The 19,772-nt window shown below is 39.1% G+C and overlaps 1 protein-coding gene across 5 annotated transcripts; it reads right to left on the bottom strand.

The window, feature by feature from the left end:
* Window positions 1-225: 225 nt before the first annotated feature.
* On the bottom strand, window positions 226-17,405 carry ttll10 (tubulin tyrosine ligase-like family, member 10). 5 transcript variants are annotated; one of them, XM_034876570.1, is made up of 13 exons: window positions 17,330-17,405; window positions 14,433-14,568; window positions 11,385-11,705; window positions 11,039-11,186; window positions 10,612-10,730; window positions 10,249-10,369; window positions 7,642-7,727; window positions 5,370-5,556; window positions 5,072-5,243; window positions 4,256-4,396; window positions 2,777-2,893; window positions 2,588-2,681; window positions 226-931 (listed from the first exon to the last, which is right to left on the bottom strand). In XM_034876570.1, exons 3-13 carry the CDS (start codon window positions 11,671-11,673, stop codon window positions 300-302), a joined length of 2,106 nt encoding a protein of 701 aa, XP_034732461.1. In that variant the 5' UTR covers window positions 11,674-11,705; window positions 14,433-14,568; window positions 17,330-17,405; the 3' UTR covers window positions 226-299. The 5 variants fall into 5 exon arrangements, with proteins under 5 accessions (XP_034732461.1, XP_034732462.1, XP_034732460.1 ...); XM_034876571.1 differs by lacking the exons at window positions 14,433-14,568; window positions 17,330-17,405 and adding an exon at window positions 12,587-12,883 and having other exon boundaries at window positions 11,385-11,695; XM_034876569.1 differs by lacking the exons at window positions 14,433-14,568; window positions 17,330-17,405 and adding an exon at window positions 12,587-12,883.
* Window positions 17,406-19,772: the final 2,367 nt, after the last annotated feature.

Here is a 19,772-nt window from a genome sequence, read left to right on the forward strand (position 1 = left end):
GGGAGGGTTTGTACACTATCATGTCTGAGTGTGTCTGTCTTTCCACAGTGCTGGTATCTGTGAAGTGATGCAACTTGATGTAAGATAACTGATGGATATATTGATGGATATGTTTTCCATTTGTTCCAAATCAAATGTGCTCTTTACGACACAAAGCAATTAACTTTGTTCTCATTATTCAAATGATGAACAGATTCTTTATTTTTTATTACTTTTATTACAGCACCAGATGTCAAAAGCTCTTTGGATCCCAGCTTTTCACATATAGTACATCATAGTTCCTCTTTCATGTTAGAAACTTAGCTGTTTGTGTCCTTATTGAGCACTTCTTCACATTTGTTCCCACACACAGGAAGTTCAGCATGAGGAGGGAATGGTGTCTTTGTCTCTGGAGATTCACCAACGGAGATCCCTGGTGGCAATAGCGGCATGATGATACTCGTCTTCTGCTGAGCCTTAGAGTGCTTTACATCATCCGCACCTTTCAAATGATGATGAAAAGTACATTTGCCCAGCTTGAGTTCGACTCGAGACCTGGGGTTCTTATTCCTTAGAGTCCGCTTGCTGCTGTGTAAATATGAAGGTCCCTGCAATGACGGAGAGCTTTGATGGAGCGTTGAGGCGTCTGTGGAGGTGGTGGGACACTGGTGAGACTTTGAACTACCCCTTCCTTCAACACTTGCTGACATATCGACATTATCAGGGGTTGATGTGTGCACAATTTGGCCCTCTGTCCCTGACTTACATCTTCTGGGTTCAGTCTGCTTGGTGCGTTTTTGGTTCAATTCACCATTTGTGTTGTTCTTGCTGCAGGCCAGCACTGAATCAGGAGGGAAAACTCCATTGTAAAGCAGCACAAAGTCCCTCTGACTGGCCAAAGGAAGAATCTTCTGCTTGAGACGACACTTGTTGAAGATCTCCAGAGATAAATCTACAGCATGAAGTAGTGACAGCAGATAAAAACATATTGGGTGGTATTGCACATCAGCCTGTTGAGCAAAGTAATTAGTAAACTAACATCTAACTATAAGAATTGTATGTGTGTGCGTGCGTGTGTGTGTCGGTCCGTTGTCTTTTAATTAATTTTGAAACCATTCATCTGATATAGTTCACACTTGGCTAGTGTTGTTTCAACACGTGACACGTTCAGAATAAATAATCGCGAAACTTTTTTTATAGCGGCCATATTGATTGTGAATCACTTTTTGCTGCTACCAATGTTGCATGATTGCTGGATATACCAACCAAACCTTTCTTCACTTTCCTGGAGTCAACAAGCATGGGCAGATAGCCTACAGGAACAGCGACGTCAAGCCACTAAGCCTGTTGAGAAATGAATAGCTCTGCTGAATTGTAAAATTTGTTAAGGATAATGACGAGACGAGACAGCAACGACGTCAATGTAGCTGTAGATACCTGTGTTTTTCATCAGATAATGAATTGACATAATAAATAAAATCCAATGTAGGGCTGGAAATTGTTCAAAATTTTGATGCCGATACCGGTTCCTAAACAATGCCGATACTTTTTCCAAAACTAATTTTACATAAGTTTTCAACTTCTTTTACGTGAACCCTTTCTCTTTGCGTAACAGAGTTTTTCCTGCCTTTCTCTGCAACATGTAACGTTAGTCAGCCAATCACCAGCATTATTGGAAAGCATGCTGCCTGTTTATCGGCTCACTGGCACTGATGAGATTTACACCTTAGGTATTAAATTACAAGGCATTTTTTGATCCTTCATACTTTAGAGCAGGGGTGTCAAACTATTTTTAGTTCATGGGCCACATACCCCTAAAAAGTTCTCAAGTGGGCCGGACCAGTAAACCACTTCAGAAAGAAACTTTGTCTGCCACAGAGTTTCTCGTCTGCTTGATGTTACCAAACACAAGTTGCTTCTTCTACGACAGTGTTCTAAGGTCATTGTAGGAAAAAATAATAATGTGACGGACCTGGGAGAGAGGATTAATAATTAGAGAAAAAACTAAGATTAAAGTCATAAATGATACACATAAAGAACTTATTACTTTTTTGCATTTGTTAAAAGTTTGCAAAGTCATCCAGTAGGCCTGATTGGACCCTTTGGTGGTCCGGTTTGGCCCACGGGCCGTGTGTTTAAAACCCTGCTTTAGAGGCAATTTGGTCGATGCCTAAAAAGTATTGAATTTAGAACCCAGTCCAATGAGAAATTAGTTTGACTAAAATCTGAAAATTATTGGTACTGGCAAGACTAGTTTAACTGAAAGGTTCAATATAATAATTTGATAATTTTGGGTCCCGGGCAAACAGCGCCTTGCTGTTCACTATTAACTCTTAATTGTAAAACTATACCGCGCAGCACAAGTCCTGCATTCAAATGTTTCTTCTATTGAAAAGAGAGGCATTATATCTGCAAGCAGCAATACAGGAGGCCAAGCAATCTGCCAGTTACAAGCAGGCACACTTTAAACGGGCACTGCATTACAGTAGTGTTTCATAAAGGGAACTATGATGATTTTTGTTTGAGCATGGTGTTAACTTTCCACTTTAAACATCTACTGAACCGGAAAAAGAAAAAGGAATGATCAGCTGTGGTAATGTGAGCTCACCCAGTGCTTCCACAACAGTCCCGGGTATCACCTCTTTCAGCACTTCACAGTTGGTATGAAGCGCTGGATTACAGTTCATCTCCAACAGCCACACCTTAGGTGCACACAAAAACATGATAAGTCCAAAAACATGCACATTAACACACAAACACTGACTGCCACTCAGATTTTGAGTGACGTTTCACCAACCTTGAAGTCCTCGTCAACCATGAAGTCGCAGCCAATCAAGTCAAAGAAGCCCAGTCGGCTGTCAAACTTGGATTTGACAGCTAAGAAACAATGTGTCAGGATCTGCTGCATGTACTTCTGATGCATGGAAAGGAAAAACAACCTGTTGGTCAAATTAGGCTTCTGAGTAATGCACAATATAGCACATCCTCCGGCAGCCATTTTTAATGTCTGCAGCTCTTAATAACTCTATTTGAGAACATGTGGTTGCATTTCTTCGATGATTTATTTGTCTGCTCTTTTTAAATGACTTGATCGTTACTTTAGTCATGCCTGGCTTGGTGTTGAAACAATTTAGTTGCATTAATAGATTTTTTTATAACCACTTGGGGGCAGCAGGAAAACACTGACTTTCTGTCTGCTGTTGAGTGCAGGTAGCATAAAGTTGCTGAAAAAATAGCCACCGGCTGCTGGAAATGTGGCTGATGAGAGACAAATATGCCGGCTGGAAAACCAAAACAACAAGATATATAAAGCAAAAGCTGGATCATATAAATATAATATTAATTACTGCCACTTAAAACTTAATGTATGTCACTAACCATAATACCACATTACCTGAGTAAGTTTAAAGACCAACTTAGAGTAGCAGCGTGTAGGATTGATTTACCAATGGAGTGGGTTAGTATCGCATTGCCAGATCTCCATAGCGCTGTGTCAGTGCTGAAGTATTGTCTCACTACACCACCTATCTGTTCTGGGATAGGGGAAAAAAACGCTCTGGCTTGTTTTATATTTCTTTAAAACAATCCTAACCGTCCTGGCCCGTGGTAAGCCCCGATAGTGGAGATAGCAAAAGGGACAGTGCTGGATGTCAGGCTTTATCCCAGCAGTGTACTACATCTGTTGAGCCAGACTAGGACCAGACCATGTTTCTACAGTAGCCCAGAAAGAACAAACCAAACAATGGCTCTCGGGAAGGCCACCGAAGGTTCTTCTCGATGCTTGGAAAGGGAGGGGAGAGGGTTATTCAGTTGATTGTATCTGCAACCTCACCACTAGATGCCTCCTACACACGGGTCCTTTAAGAAAATACTAAACTACAGCCTAACAGTGTCAGTGCAGTATAAGTTGTATTAGCAATGTGAAAAAGTTAAGATTGGACTTTTATTAAGTTTGGGGCATTGTAAGATAGATGTTAAAAGAATAAAACAAATTAAACTTCACAAAGCTATCACACACTGAAGGTTTGAGGTGCAACTTAAAAAAGATTTTTTTTTTAATTGTGCCCTGTGGCGTTTGTTGTGCTAAAAGGCCCTTTGGATAAAAACAATCACCAAACAGCACATGTGATATTTCCTTTTACTAATACCATGATGTATCCTCAATCCCGAATGATGTCATCCAAGCCTAAACGCAATCTCAATTAGCTGCAAGTGCCAACAATCATCATTATATGGTAATTGGTCCCAAAGAGCTACAACACACAGAAGCACTCACTGCAAAGGTGTCCAGCACCCAGTCCCTGGGCAGACCCTTGGCAACCTGAAATCTGTCGTTGACGTAAGTGTTGAAGCTCTCCATGGACCACACAGTGTCCTCCTTTAGCTGGCTGTACAAAGGGTTCTTCTTCTGCATATACTGGAGACAGACAGCAGAGACACATAAAAAAGTCAGCAGTAGCAGAGAGACAGTTAGTGACACGCAGCTAATGCTTGATCTATTCAACCTCTCTGGAAGTAATGCAAATGTCTCTCCAGTATTTTCATGAATGGGTTTGCCCTTTTTAATTTGTGTTAATTGTTAGTTTACGCGGTACATGGTAGGCCTTAAACAGCATAAACAGTTACCATGAAATGTTCTACAGTGAAAGTCAAACCGAGAATTTAAAGTCTGGGATGAGCTAATGAATGCCTGTAAACTCCAAAAAATAACAGTGATATCAGTCCAGTTCCCAGTTCTTCTTTTTCGCCCAGCAACTGCAAAGAAGGGGGTATCTTTCTAAGTTTGATTTGAAAGATATCAAATTGATTTGTGTACTCAGACTGATCAAGTTTTATATTAGTTTCAGATATATGTTGCAGTACATTTATAATATACATGTCAGTATTTTTCTGCACTGTTTTCACTGTTTTCGCTCATTCGAAAGGGATCTTTTTAAGACCATGTATGAACAGTTTAGGAGGAGTGATAAAAAAAAAAGTAAAGTAATGTTTTAGAATGGACTTAAATGGACTTAAACGCTCTGAACCTTTAAACTTTCATCTGCCATTTAACCCTGGATATTTGGGCAGTCTGTATGTTACTGAGGTGTACCTGATTGGTCAGGTGGGCAGAGAGGTTGTTGGAGCTGGGGTCATAAAGGTCGCAGGTCAGTCGCACATAACCATGGCGAAAGAAGACCATGTAAGGTGAAGTGCAAGCAATCAGAAGGTAAGAGCGCACATCAAACTTTTTCCCTCTCAGGAGCAGCGGACTCTGGATGTAACTGAGAGAAAAAATGTCAGATTACATTTGTCAATTTGTAACAACCCAAACATTTTGCCTTTTTTGAGACACAAAATGTGTCATAATATTGATTTTAACAACCCAGTTGTTAGGTATGTTCACCCACTGTTGGACAACGCGAGCCTGAGGCTGGCGGCCGTGCATCTTTCTGTTGGCCTGGCGGTCCTCCGTGTGCTGCAGCTTCAGTCTGAAGGCAGCTACGTCCTCCTGGTTCCTCAGGAGAAAGATCCCTCTGCCCTGGTTCAGGCCCGTGGGCTTACAGATCCACATGTGACTGTCATTGTTGCTCACACCTGGTAACAGTTGTGAACTTACTGTACAGCAGGCAAATCAACAAATGTTTGACATATAAAGATAGCTCTGTCCTGTTCTATGTTGTTTCTTTTGTTGCTTTCAGACCTACAGTATTTTCAGGCATTTCTTTCTGTTGTTGTTCTGTTATATTAACTTCTTTATTCTATGAATGCCAATGACTGCTGTGTCTTAAATCACTCCATATTTGCTCTTAAGTTCACCATGTACTTTCCCCCATTTACCTAATGAAAAAAAGGGTGTCCTATAAATCCCACAAGGCAATGCTTCACCATTGCTAGATGTGTACATTAATGTTATGCCGTAGTGGAAAGTAGCTGTGTACGTTTACTCAAGTATTATATGCAATCTTATTTAGCTTTTACTTTCTAATACTGTACTTTTTACTCCGCTTATATGATGGCTGGTTACTTTAAATGTGAAAATTCAGATTATATAAATAGACCAGCCCATAAATATGCTGCATTAAACTACCCAACAGTGTATAAAGTGGTTAAAAGTAGCTTCAAATCAAGCACCTACAAAATTAATGTGCCCATATTATGAAAAGAAATCACTTTTTACGTGTTATTTTTTGTCTCTGGTGCTTCCTCACACATACAAACTTGAAAAATAAAACTATACATGTTGTTTCGAGTGAGATTCGGTTTCTGAATGTGCCCTGCCTTAAGTCTGCGATTGAGGTGTTCAAAATCTAAACCGCTTTCTACGTCACTAGCTGAGATGCGCTGGCTAACCGTAGCACATTCTAGAATGGAGAGATATTTCCTTCTTTATAGAGCTGTGTAGACTGAATTATTACTTTATGTTATCACTATTATTATTACTTCAACTTTTGAAGTAATTATTATTATTAGTAGTAGCTTGTTCACAATGGCAAACCACTGCTATAACACACACTAGTTCACCATAATCTACAAAAGAACAACTTACATGTCCCTGTTCTACAGATATTCCACAAGTGCGCCCTCGTTTATAAGAAATCTCCCAGCTAATCTTCCTTGCATTGACCAAAGTTGCAGAAAGAGTTATCTGGCTGATGTGATCTTGCCTAGCTACTGCGCATGTGCGACTCCCAACAACAATAGTATAGAAGTGAGATGTCTCACTCTGTAGCTAAAGCAAGTGAGATGTCTCACTCTGTAGCTAAAACAGAGACCTAATCACACAGGGTGAAAAGAGGATCTGCAGCAATGTACAGTACAATAAAAATATGTTTTTTGAAAATGAAACCATGTAAACCTATTCTGGAACAACCTCAAAATACAATTATGAACCTGAAAATTAGCATAATATGGGTGCTTTAAAATGGGTCTTTCATGTTGATGCATCAGCAATAATAATCAATAAACAAATTAATACAGCTGACCGAGGCTAATCTTCTGTATTATAGGTATATTGACTTTTGCAGCTATACTTTCAAGTGTAGAATTGTACATGGCGTTTTCTCACTTTGAGGCGTAGCAACTTTAACTACGTCTTACTAATAATTCTCCTATTACTGTGTTCTGATCTGTTCTTTTCTTTAGTCTTCTTTTCCACAAATAACCAGCTGTCTGTGTCTCTCTCCTGTTTACTTAGTGATAACCATGTTTGTCATTATGCGCACACCACTTATCATAATGCTGTGTTTCTGTAAACAATACAAAAAACATGCGATTGTTTCATCTCCAGTATTAAAAAATCCATGTTTTTAAAGTGTAATATTACAAGTATTGGATTTGTGTCAGCCCTGTCCTGTGCTGGAGCCGCTTTACATCCAGATCCTGTTGAGCGTTTCTCTGTGTGTTTGTGTCTTAGCCCTGCCCTTTGACTCATCTCTATGGCAGCCGCATGTTCCCTTGGTGATTTAATCAGGGCCTTATGGGAGGTGAAGTGCATTATTTTCCAACGTCCTCAACCTCTTGATTAAACAATCACTAAGGCAACTGTTGTCTTAACACTGCCAAGCAGTTTATTTCAAATAGGAGTCTTCTAAATAAACACAAATCCAGTTGAACCAGTGTTGTGTTGTTACATGTAGTACTAATGTACTGCAGGTAAATGTAGATGTTTGGGCATTTTACCCTCTTGCTGGGCAAAGAAAGCCTCCCTCTCTTCCCTTACATCCATACGGAAGGTAGTGGGAATAAACTCTTCCATTTTCAGCCTCCTGTGAAGAACAACACAACAAGGATGAAGCCGTAATGAATGTCTTCTTGCTTGTTTTATATACATGGATTGAAAATTAAAACTGCCTGGGGAAGTTACTTTAGATTACATTATGTTTAACCCTCATGTTGTCCTCGGGTCAAATGTACCTGTTCTCCTATATCAATGTTCTTTTTAACTACCCAATTGTAATCACCCAATAAACATGATTGATTCCACACAATGCTCTTTGGAAAGCACAAATCCCTACTTTCATGAATGTTGGGGTGTCTTATTCAATTCTGTTTTCATTTGGGAAAAAAAGAAAATGGTTTTGAAATAGTATTGAGTAAAAGTTGACATATTCCAGTCTTGATTAACATGCATTAATTTTAGTCTAAATAATTCCTAATTTTTGCTTTTACCTCAAACATTAGGTACAATTTCCTTTACTGACCATAAATTCCAAACATAACTGTAAAACTAAAGTTAATGAATTAGTGTTACATAGTGATGAAAACCTAAAAAAGTGACAAGCATTGAGAAAAAGCATGTTGAAAAAGGGACAAAAAGGTATGAGAAAGTTAAAAACATTGACAAAAAGCATCCACAAAAGTGTTGATTTTCAAATTTGACGGGAAGACAACAAAAGGGTTAAATAACATGTCATAGAGTACCCTGTTTTTTTTGTTTTTTTAAATGAATCCTACTCTAAATTACTGGTGACCACTTCACATGTCAAGATGATTATGTCAGACTAATTTGGCCAGATGGGTTTTCTGTTACAACTATTCCTGTTATCATCCAAAGTTTGTAGAGGGTAGTTTTAGAAATGAGTTTGTACATGTGGAATTACATGACATTTCCGCCAGCCTTGTTTTCCAATCAATGTATTTCACTACAGTATATGAACTCACTTGAGTGTAATAATAATTTAGAGTGATCATCCTGTTTGCTTGAAATGTTACATTGCCATTGAGTGGTCAGACATTTATACCAAGTACCAGACATACAGTAACAATGTTCACTATAATGGATTTACTGAATCTTACATTTTAATAAATTAATTTTCTAAATGAATGGAAGTCAACGGCTTGTAGGAAGTAATGTCCCAGAAATAATGTAAAGGAACGAGTTCCAATTTGACTAGTCAAAAAAAAAAAATACTATTCAAATGGGATTTTTTTATAACTATGTTGGCTAATATTAGGTTATCTCCCTCTTCTTCCCTTGGCCTGAAAATGAAATGTTTTTATCACGTCACTTCTGATGAACAATAAGTAAACAGGAGAGAGAAACACAAGGCATTGTGATGTCTTAAGGTGGGAGTGACAGGCTGCGGCTGGAAATCGGGAGAAGGATCAGAAATACTTTTAACATGACTTTAATTTCGACATCCACCGAGCTACAATGCTTATGTTATTATCTATTAGCTCGTTCTTTATTTATAAATCAGAAGAATAGCGGTGATAGCACCGTTTGGCTTAGGTATCAATGGCATTAGCATCGTGGCTAACACTAGTGTTACTTATTTTATGACAAATGGTTTTGGCTGTGCTTTCTAACATGATGTCGTTGTGCTAACCGAGCACCGTTAGCCTTTACAACAGAGCCGCTTCACTACATTTGTTAGATAATGTTTCATTTCAGCGTTCTCTGTTGATTTGTGTTTGAGGCTGTTATTTAACACATATATATACACGTATAGTATGTGTACAAAATACGTTTGGCATAGATGGATAGATAGATAGATATTTATTGATCCCCAAAAAATGGGAAATTACAGTGTTACAATGTATTGTGTTATCAATGAATGTTCATAAACCTTTGCTGGGTTATCAAAGGTACTCTGTGACGTTTTCTTATTCTTACATTCCGTGTATCCCTGAGGCCCGACAAACATGTTGAGATAATTTTTCATGTATTTTTAATACTACATTCTTTCCATCCATGTTTGCTAGCTTGCAGTCTTCTTCCTTACCTTTGCTGGGGCATTGCTACATTTTTATGACAATTTACGGCCACCAGCTGTCAGTTAATGGAAGAGTGTGAAACCTTTAACAAGAAGGTGTACCATTGTGAGAGCTTGATAAATAAAACCTTTTACAGGTGGTTACTATTAGATTGTACTGTATGGTTAAATGGTTTGTCTGAACTTTGTACAACTTAGCTGATGTTTAAGACTTATTTCTCTTTCACATGTTGATCAAAGGAATCGGGTTTGAAAAATGTTTTTCACCGTATTCATTTACTATCAATAATTAACTATTAAATAGTTTATATAACTGATGCACAACATGCTCAACACAAGGCCTGTGAGACAGGAGGCCTGCTTTCTGAGGCCTGTTTATTAAATAGTGTCCCAGTGTGATATGTCTTTCCATCTATTTGAACAACCTATCTATTCATAATATTTGCAGAGCTGGGCCTCTATTGAACATTCATGATGGCACCAAATTGTTGCTAGGAGGTTTGAGACACAAAAATACATACATTGGAAAAGGAAAAAGCTGCTATATCTGTCTGCTTTTAATACCAACTACCTCAATCCTCGACCGTGGTGGACTTTGCTGCTGACTCGTTCATATTCCCGCAGACTGTTGAGAAGGCCGATCTTAGTGGTGAGCACCTTGTTGTTGGGAATCTGGTACACCAACTGTTCACCTGGGAAAAACACATGATTTAACTTTCCTTTGTGTGAATGGAAGGCAATACACATTGTTCCTACTAAAAGCAAAATGAGAACAGAAACGAAACATTTATATTTTGAAATACATATTTCCAATTTTCCAATTCTTCATGGCAAAATTCTATGGCAAGGAGAGGTACCATTGTCATATGTTTTTACGGTTTATAGTAAGATACAGCATTCAGATTATGTCTTGTAAATGAATATAGTGTTGGACCTGCTCTGAAGTTCCAGTAGTTTGCTGGTGACTTGGTCTCACACCACTTAAGTTTGAAATCCTCCCTCTGCTTGTTGTAAATCCTCTTCCATCCTCTGCTGTCAAAGTACCCGCTCACTCTAAAGGAAAAGTCCCAAAGGAAATCAATCACACTTCTGCTTTAATCACAAAAAAATAAGATAGAAATAAATAAAATAAATAAAAGGTAAGAGGTCACATGTAAGCCCATAACAAAATATACAGCAGGAGAATCATCTTTTCTGCTAGCATGAAATAAATTATTTCCTAGAAGTCATCACTTTTCTTTGCTTTTTATTTTAAAATTAAACAACTTCACCTACAATGTAATCTTTTTTTTTTTTAATACCTACAATCCAGCACATTATTGATACCCCTCATAGTCTTTATTTCATATGTCTCTACTTACAATTCAGCCCCATTGGCTCCTCCAAAGAAGTAGAAAGGCCCAGGTCCGCGGGGCTCCTCCACCTGCCTGTTCCTGTCTGGATAGGAGCAGGTCGACAAGGCCCTGGGGACAGACTTTCGGAGGAATCGCTCCACCAGGCCTGCACCTGCTAATTTTACATACACAAACACACAAAAATCATACATACACACTGTCACTCATTCTCAAACAAACACATAATCTCTGTCACATGCATGTCAATTGTGTTGATTAACTGTATTCTGTTATGCTGCAATAAAGGATCAACATATTGGAAAAAAATAACAAAATACTTCACATTTGACATCCCACTTTCCCCTCCACACACCTGACCCTCTATCCCGGCTTTCCAGCTTGATAGTCATGTGGGGAAACCTCTCTCTCTTTTTCTGTGTCTCCTCCCTCTGGACCTGCACCAGTCCACCTTCTGATGTCACTTCCCGCATGACATTATGATAAGGTGAAGAAGGCTCTTCGCCTGGCTCCACTTGCCTCAGTATTCCTACAAGCTGGTTGTCCCCACAGGGAACCTCCACTTCCTTCTCCATCGCTTCTGCCCCTTGTTGCTCATCTGCCTGGCCTTCCCTGTAGGGCTCCACCCAGAACTCAGATGACATGATCTTGTGCTGGTGCAGATCCCTGGTGATGGCTAAAGATGTTGGAGGACAGGTGGACTCTTTTCTGTTGTGCAGTGACACTGTAGTCAGAAATGGAGACCAGGAATGAGATAGGGTTTTAACTTGTGAGTCAGAACACTGAAGATTTGTTGGAGTATGAGAGGAAAAGAAGAAGAGAACTAGATTGCCCTTCATTAATAGTACTGTACTGTACTGTATGTCCGGTATGGTCACATGATATTTTTTTCATTAGCCACGCTAACGTCGTGGCTCTAAGGTTTGCTATTTCAGTCTGTTGGTAGGTCCACCACTTTGGTTCCAACAAAAAAGTATCTCAACAATAACTACTTTCAAATTGGCATGGATATTGATGGTCACGGTAGTCAGAGGATTATTCCTAATGATTTGGTGACCCCCCTTGTCTTTTGTTGAACCCCAATAGTTCCAACTTTGCACTTAACCATCACTTCTGTCCATTTATAGTTCTCAGAATGGTGGTCCCTTCCATCTAGCAACACCATCAAAGTTAAATGTCAAACTCTCACAATCTAAATGTCCAGCTGCTATGAAATTTGCACCTTCATGGTCACATTGTTATTTAATGACCCCATTACCTTTCGTCTGGCGCCACCATCAGAACAAACATTAAATTTAAAGGCTCACTACTGAAAAAAAGTCTCAATAATAGTTTTGATTGGTTAACAGAAATGAACCTTTCATCTTCTAAGGGTTAAGACTTTTAGCCTTGTTTTTGTCTGTATAGTTAATAATGCAATATCACATGTGGCAAACCTGACAAAATAAAAAGTGTAAGGAAAATGTGCTATCTTAAAATACAGTAAATGTGGTGTTTTGTATTAGAAGACAGGAGCTGCCCTTATTGTTGTTACATTTAGAAGCAAAAGGGGTTTACCTGCAACTCCTCACACACAAGGAAAGCCAGACTCCATGAAAACCTTCTCAGCCTGTTCATCTGCCATGTGCGCTCAACCTTGTAGTCCAACGGCAAGACCCGGACACACAACAAACCAGCAGACTGAAGGTACTTGGCTGTTAAGCCAAATGAAATCAGCCGTAGTCTTTTTAAACTGCAAGTAAGCAAACCCGCAAGACAAATGTAAACAATTGCCGGTTACTCTGGTAATGGGACCCTTAGCAACAGTTGCCGCTTGTAGATTGAATCTTACAACAGCACCTCAAGACAAACTAACTACTCAAGATTATGTATCCCACACCTACCCCACCTCTAAGTTTAGCTTCATTCAATATTAACTGTCTGTAAGCCTGTGTTGTGTGAACCCTAGGTAACACAATAGCAGTGTCAATCAAAAAGGATTTGCCAGTTTTCCACGATATTATATCTTGACACCAAAGGTAAAATAATGTTTACAGTCTCAGTGACATACAAAGTATTTATTCTGTTTATTTATTTATTCATTTAAAATTTGATTCATTTTATACTGATTGATTCTTTCTTGAACGGCCCCATAGCTTCAGTAAGCTCCATTTTACACACTAAAAACCAAAGCCTAAATGGTTATTTATCCACAGTAACTAGAAAAGTTACGTTTTTTTAGATTCAGTGAGTTTAGTGTAGTAGGGGATACAGTAATTAATTATTAGAACCAAATATCAAGATGCTTTTTGGAACTTGAGCTGTAAGTTAACCTAAGCCCTTGATCGACTTAAATCCTCCAGACCTTATTTTTATTGTGAACATCAAACTATTCCAACATTAATTAATCCATCTGAATCATTGTTGTTAATGGTTTTATTGCAGACATTACCATGAATCATATTGTCTAGAGCCATATGCAGCTGCAGGTATGCAGTTGGGCAACATAGTATTTGTGTACTCGGGGGTAAACCACCTTTCTATCTCAGTGATTTGGCTCAGGAGGAAACACCCAGGCCCAGCCACGGATGGCAATTATGCATAATCTCCTCTCTTCCTCCTCACAGTCTGATAATTGACAGGGGTGGGTGCCTCTTAGACCCGGCATCCATGCAACCGTATAATTACACATAAAGTAGTGTAACCACCAGGAGTGATGCGAACACCTAACACCTGTAGGTTAAGTATGTATTCACACCTAGCAGAACAGATTTAAAGTATTTTAAACATATTTAGAGCAGGTCTGTCAAACTGTGGAGTCTTATAACAGATGAGAACTGAACTGAGCCACTAATGAAATGAGCTTCCAAGTTCCATATAAAAAAAATGCAAACTGTCAGTATTGTCCCACCTCATTTTACATGTACGTGTTGTCACACATTTCTAGCAAGATAAAATTTACAAGATGGAAGCAATAGTCAACAGATATTCACATCAGTTCATTCATTTTCACACATTGTACAAAAGAGTACTGCTTGGCAATGATGCGAGTCCACCCACAGTGCCCCAGTTATTAGAAGCGGGATTCCCATATTCCTGTTTAACAGAGCTTTGTGTGGAGCCAGTGTCAGCCACACCTTGATAAAGAGCTGCCATCTGATAGACACACTGTGCAAAGTGCTGCATAGGTAGACAAAGAGAACAGGCTTGTTTTACAGCCCTGTCGCCTCATGGTTCACCATCTGCCAAGAGGCTGTGTGCATGTGTGTGTATATGAGAATGTACGCTTGTGTATTTTATGTGGCTAATCTGTATGTTCCCATTTTGTATTACATAGCCCATAATTAATAACTTTGCCATTTTTATTTGACCTCTGTATGTCAGTCAAACAGTGTGGGCCAAGTGTGACACTTTTTTACCTTACCTTAACTTAATTGAACTTTCCTTTTGTTTTCTTTGACTTTCTGCAGGTGGTGCTCTTCTCATGGTGTGTTTATCCATGGTAGCTACCACTGCTCATGCTTAAAAGCCAGTTATTCTCCTATTTACTGCAAACAAACCTGAAAAAGACAACATCACTACATCATTCCTCCAACTTCCTAAGTGTGTGTGCGTGCGTGTGTGTGTGTGTGTGTGTCTCATGGCGGTTACACCATAAAGTGTGTGTCTTTGGAGACTCGCCCATTCCCATGTCATCTCAACTGCCTCCTGAACCAGGACGTGCTCAGCAATTACAGGGATGTAGCCTGCAGCAATGGTGTCGCTACACAACCCATTACTTGGAGGGATTCTCCTTGTCAAGGTGTTATAGTGGAAGTAATGGAGTTAAGTTTCGATGTAAAGAAAGGCTCGTCTCAATAGGGTCTTTCTCTCTCCTGCTATTCATGATTTCCTTACAGAGTTACACCGGGAAAGCAGAGGTGCCAGTAGTAGTGGGGGGCGACATTTTGTTCCCAGGATCTGTATTCGCCCATTCCCACTGCACACAAATGCAAGATGGAGACACAAAGACATCAAATTTCACCAAGACTGACTTTATCATGGGAAATGTACAAGTCATATGCAAATGACTCACCCCAGATAAACAGTTGTTTCGAGACAGATATGTACAAAAATATTAAAGATAAAATCAAATACATGTGGTGTCTTTATTGCCTTTGTACATCTTAGGCAGGCGTGTATGCTTATTATTCAATAATGAGGTGTCTGTTATGCTTGAATATGTCCACAGGCTTCAAATCTGACTGCTGTTGACTAAGGCATTGGCAGTTGTGATATTTTTAGAATTACTTTTGCAGTGATTAGTCATAACAAAATGGCTACCAAGTAGCTTAACATTGGGAGAAAATGTGGTTTATGCGCTATACATAATAAAAATCACTGATATGGCTCTTAAATAACGACGTCATGTACTTCATGCAGCTTTGGTATTTCACACTATCATCATAAGGTGATGAAGGTGGAAAAAGGCTGCCACAGCCCACCCAGTTGAGCCTCTCACTCCAAATGCAGAGAAAAGATGTACATGATTCAAACTAATGGCAACCTCCTGGATTAACATCATCCAGTATGTTGGTTACACCCTATAAAGTTGTATTGTTGTGGTATTTTGTAATAACCCACAAATTTCTGAATTTTCAGCACTATCCTCGATCCGTGCATAATGAAAATCATTAATTTATCAATGCATTCTTTCTCGGTGGCAGGCATTGACATTTCCGTGCTTTGGTTTCTGGGTTTAACACAGTACCTGAGATGGGTCTATTCAACTACTGTGGGAATTCACCAGCAGTCCAAATAAATGCCTCTTCAAAATTAAGTCAGGAGGTTATTAGAAATACAGTATACTGGCATCAGTGCTAATGTATCAAATGTTCCTGGGTTTTTACCGTACCTGCCAACAATCTTGTTTTTTATCTCCAGGACCCCTCCCAGTTTGTTATCTCTCCCAAGAAACTCCCGTAATTTCCATGGCCAAAACTCCTTTATAAATAATCGGACCAATATGTTGACCAGTTGCCAGATCTTCTATGAAACACATCTTATTCACACAATCCACACACCACAATTTTCAACCCGTTTGTCCTCTTAACCTGTCAACCTATTACCCAGTTGCACAGCTGTCTCTACGCAAGCTTTGCGGAAAGTTCAGACCCGAAAGTCAGCTGATAAAAATGTAAGATGAAGGTGGTATTCCCACAAAGAAAACCAAATATAGCTGTAAATTTCAACAGCGTTGGGCGCAACAATTTACATGCATTTTACCTAGTCATATCAACAACATCCACGCCTTTTTTAGGGTGTGTCACACTGATTTTAATTTTTTTTATCGTGAGCACATATTCATGTTTACAAAACCTACTGATGTTTACCAAAAAGAGACAGTTATTGATGTTGAAGGAATGATGAAAAATGATTAAAAACACATTGTGGTAAAAACACATTTAACACTGTTTTTAATCCACAGTGTTAAATGTGCTTGTACCAAAATGTTGGCATGTATGGTTTGTACATTAGCTAAGATTCAGTATCTCAGCACGCCAGTCTTCATGTCTATTAACAACACAAAGCTAACACATCAAGTTTACCAAAAAAAGCTGAAATAAGTAACATATTTCACAGAACATGTCTAATCAAGTGGTTGTTTAGAATGACTGCTTGTTAAAGGTTAATTAAAACCACTAATTGCTTAAGTAGCTTATTACATGTTACAGGGTTACCTTTATTAGAACAGCACTTTTGAAAATTTTATATTAACCTACCAATAGAAAACAACTAACAGTCAATACTCTTCATGTGGTTTGAAAGAGTCAAAAACAAAAATCCTGGGTGCAGTGCTCACTTGGTGGCCCATATGTAGAGGCTAAGTCCTCAACGCATGGGCCGCAGGTCACACCCCCCTTCCCCCTCTTTCCCCTTTCATGTCTAAACGGTCCTGTTAAAATGAAGCCCTAGAATACACATAAAATAAATAATCCCGTATTAGCTTTGCTAGCAAACTATCGGAAACAAAACAAGCTTAGCCACAAACATTAGCCACAGTAAATCGCAAAGAAACACACATTGAATTGATCAAGTTTTTCTTTAAAATACTTTCCTAAATAAACATGTATTTTTAATAAGAGTTAAACCACAAACAAGCCACAGTTCTAACGTTACAATAACACTGAGGAAATGTAACATACAGGCTGAGTTGCTGCTAACGTTAATGTTAAGCTAAAACCCAGCCCAATAATTTCACCATAATGTTAGCTAGATGTGTTTACACCACACCGCATGGAACTACCAGTAGCACATAACATCCCACACTCATAAACTCACCCATAATGTCAAGCACTGGCTGCAGGTGGCAAAAGTATTAGGCAACTTCTCTGTCCTCTCTAAACTACTGCTGTGGTTTTTCTTGCTGACAGTTGCAGGTTGGACTGTTGCTTATTGGCTGTTCTTGGCAGAGGGAGAGTGGGTATGTGCGAGATTTCCTAAATAATTATTCCACAAGAAACAGCAAGGGCTTAGGGGTTACAACTGTGTAGTTTCTGTAACCTGAGGATATATTGATATATGAGCTGCTACAGCATTATTTGTTGTGGTCATGGTTGGCAAAATAAGCTGGTTTAGCTAGCTGCTAACTTTTGCTTGTAAGCAACTTTATCCTTTTCAATTTGACACCGCGAGTCACCGAATTTTTCCTGCACCTGTAGCCCACCCAACCCGACATGTACAATACTTTTTTTCTTACCTTACCAAGAGCACATTTAGCAATTGTTCAATTTTTGTTGCTATGTTCAATGTTGTGTCAGCATGCTACATAACTCATTTTACTTTTTGACAAGTAGACATAGGTAAACACACCTAGTTTCAATGTTTAGGGAGCAACTTTTGACAGGAAAGCTTTGTGGTGAAATATCTAAAACATACAATAGGCTATCATTTACAATGTGTGCTATATGAGGAAGTTTAAGCTAGATGCAGGGCCTGAATTTCAGTGTGTGATTGCACATCATTCCATCAATTCTCACAACTATAGCAATTGTAATGCGGGAAATTCCGGCACAAAGTCACAGCGTTGTCTCATAATCTTTAGCCATCATTTGCCCCGGTGCGGAATCATGAGGGAAACGCTCTCTGCCTGGAAGCACTGCATTGACGTACACATGAAAGCATGATCACTGGCTGACATGTACATCCATATGTGTGGAACCCATTCAGAAAAAATGACAACAGCAGAGACAGATTTCCATCTGGAACACTAAACATTATCTAGGTAAGTAAAAGTGGCATCCTGCAAAATTTGGTTATCTGTTATAGACTGGCTTGCTAACTCCACACGGGTATGTATAGGGTGTCATAATTACATCTCTTTTTTTTATCAACCAGCTTTATTGTGCTTCATTCCACTCGCATAATATACATCCAACCACTTTTTCTAAGATTAGGAGTAGTGGTTGGAGTGTGTAAGACTTTAAGGTTGACCACTGTTCAGGAGCCCCATGTACGAGAGTAGGCCTTTTCTTTTGCATTGAAAGTAATAAAGAAGTTCAGGGTAATACTGAGAACAGTAGTAAGGCATGGTGGCAAGAATCTTTTTTTGGGAGCCAGTCCCAGAATGATGGCAGCATTAATGTAGAGCGAAATAGTTTCTGTGATGACAGAATCATGGACGAAATTGCTAAATTGAGAATTAAAAAAAGCTATGAGACAGATTTCATAGGGCTCTGCATTAAGTCAATGCTAAAAGCTAACTGGAGATTTGAAAATATGACTACGTCTAAGTTACCAACCAAGCCACCCCACTGTAACTGGTTTAAAAAATGTCTTAAAAATACATTCATATTTTTTTGCTCAGCGGCTTAGGCCTGGTAGGGGGCAACTTAGGTCCGGTGGCCCACAAGGCTTGCAATACACTGGGGGAAACCCTGTAGTTGATTTAATGGTAATCTGTCTGAATGTCTCTGAAAATTGCCAATTAGATTCTGATCTTTAAGACTTACATTTCTTATACTGTACATGTGCTGTACCTTGACATTGAGGCTATCATGTTTTTTATATGTAATACATTCAATTGTTTAAAAAAAGTGTTGTAAAGTATAAGACAGGGCACAGATTGCATTAAATACTCCTACCTTTGTCCTTGACTAAGGCATCGGTCCGGGGGCTGTACTGTGGATACCCAACGGGTCATAAATAGTCAGAATGAGGAGAGGGAGAGCAAATCTCACAGGCATGAATAAAGTCTAACTTAAATGTAGCAATGCTTCTGCTTTAACCAATAATCAGTTGCACTCATTTATGCCTGACCGTAAAAGGAGTTCCTTGTGAGTGACTCCTCAGAATTACTGTACGTCAGTAGGTATGTCACAGCCGTTTAGCCTCTGTTGTGCTGTTGTGCGGTTTTTCCCAGTATCAAGCTCAGCTAAGTGAATCTAGTCTCCTCATCCACAGCAGGTAGCAGGAATCTGGTCTGACTGCACCAAGCATGCACAGACCAGCGCAGGAATCCTCTACAGGCTCTCTGCAAGTCAGGAATGTAATTCAGTAGTGTGACGTCACCAAGGGGGGGAAGTAAATAATTACAGTTACTTCCTCCTTACTGTACAGTAGAGGGGTTATTTTTACTGACGTATTTTGACTTTTGTTAAAATTCCAAGACATACGGTATCTATGAATGTATATATGTATATAAAGTGTTAGTATTAAAAATATAGTGCCTAGTTTCTGTCTCCCCATGAGGAATTCTAAGTAATGACAACAATTCTGTCGGTGC

The sequence above is a fragment of the Etheostoma cragini genome, chromosome 7 (assembly GCF_013103735.1).
Source record: "Etheostoma cragini isolate CJK2018 chromosome 7, CSU_Ecrag_1.0, whole genome shotgun sequence".
Classification (NCBI taxonomy): Eukaryota; Metazoa; Chordata; class Actinopteri; order Perciformes; family Percidae; genus Etheostoma; species Etheostoma cragini.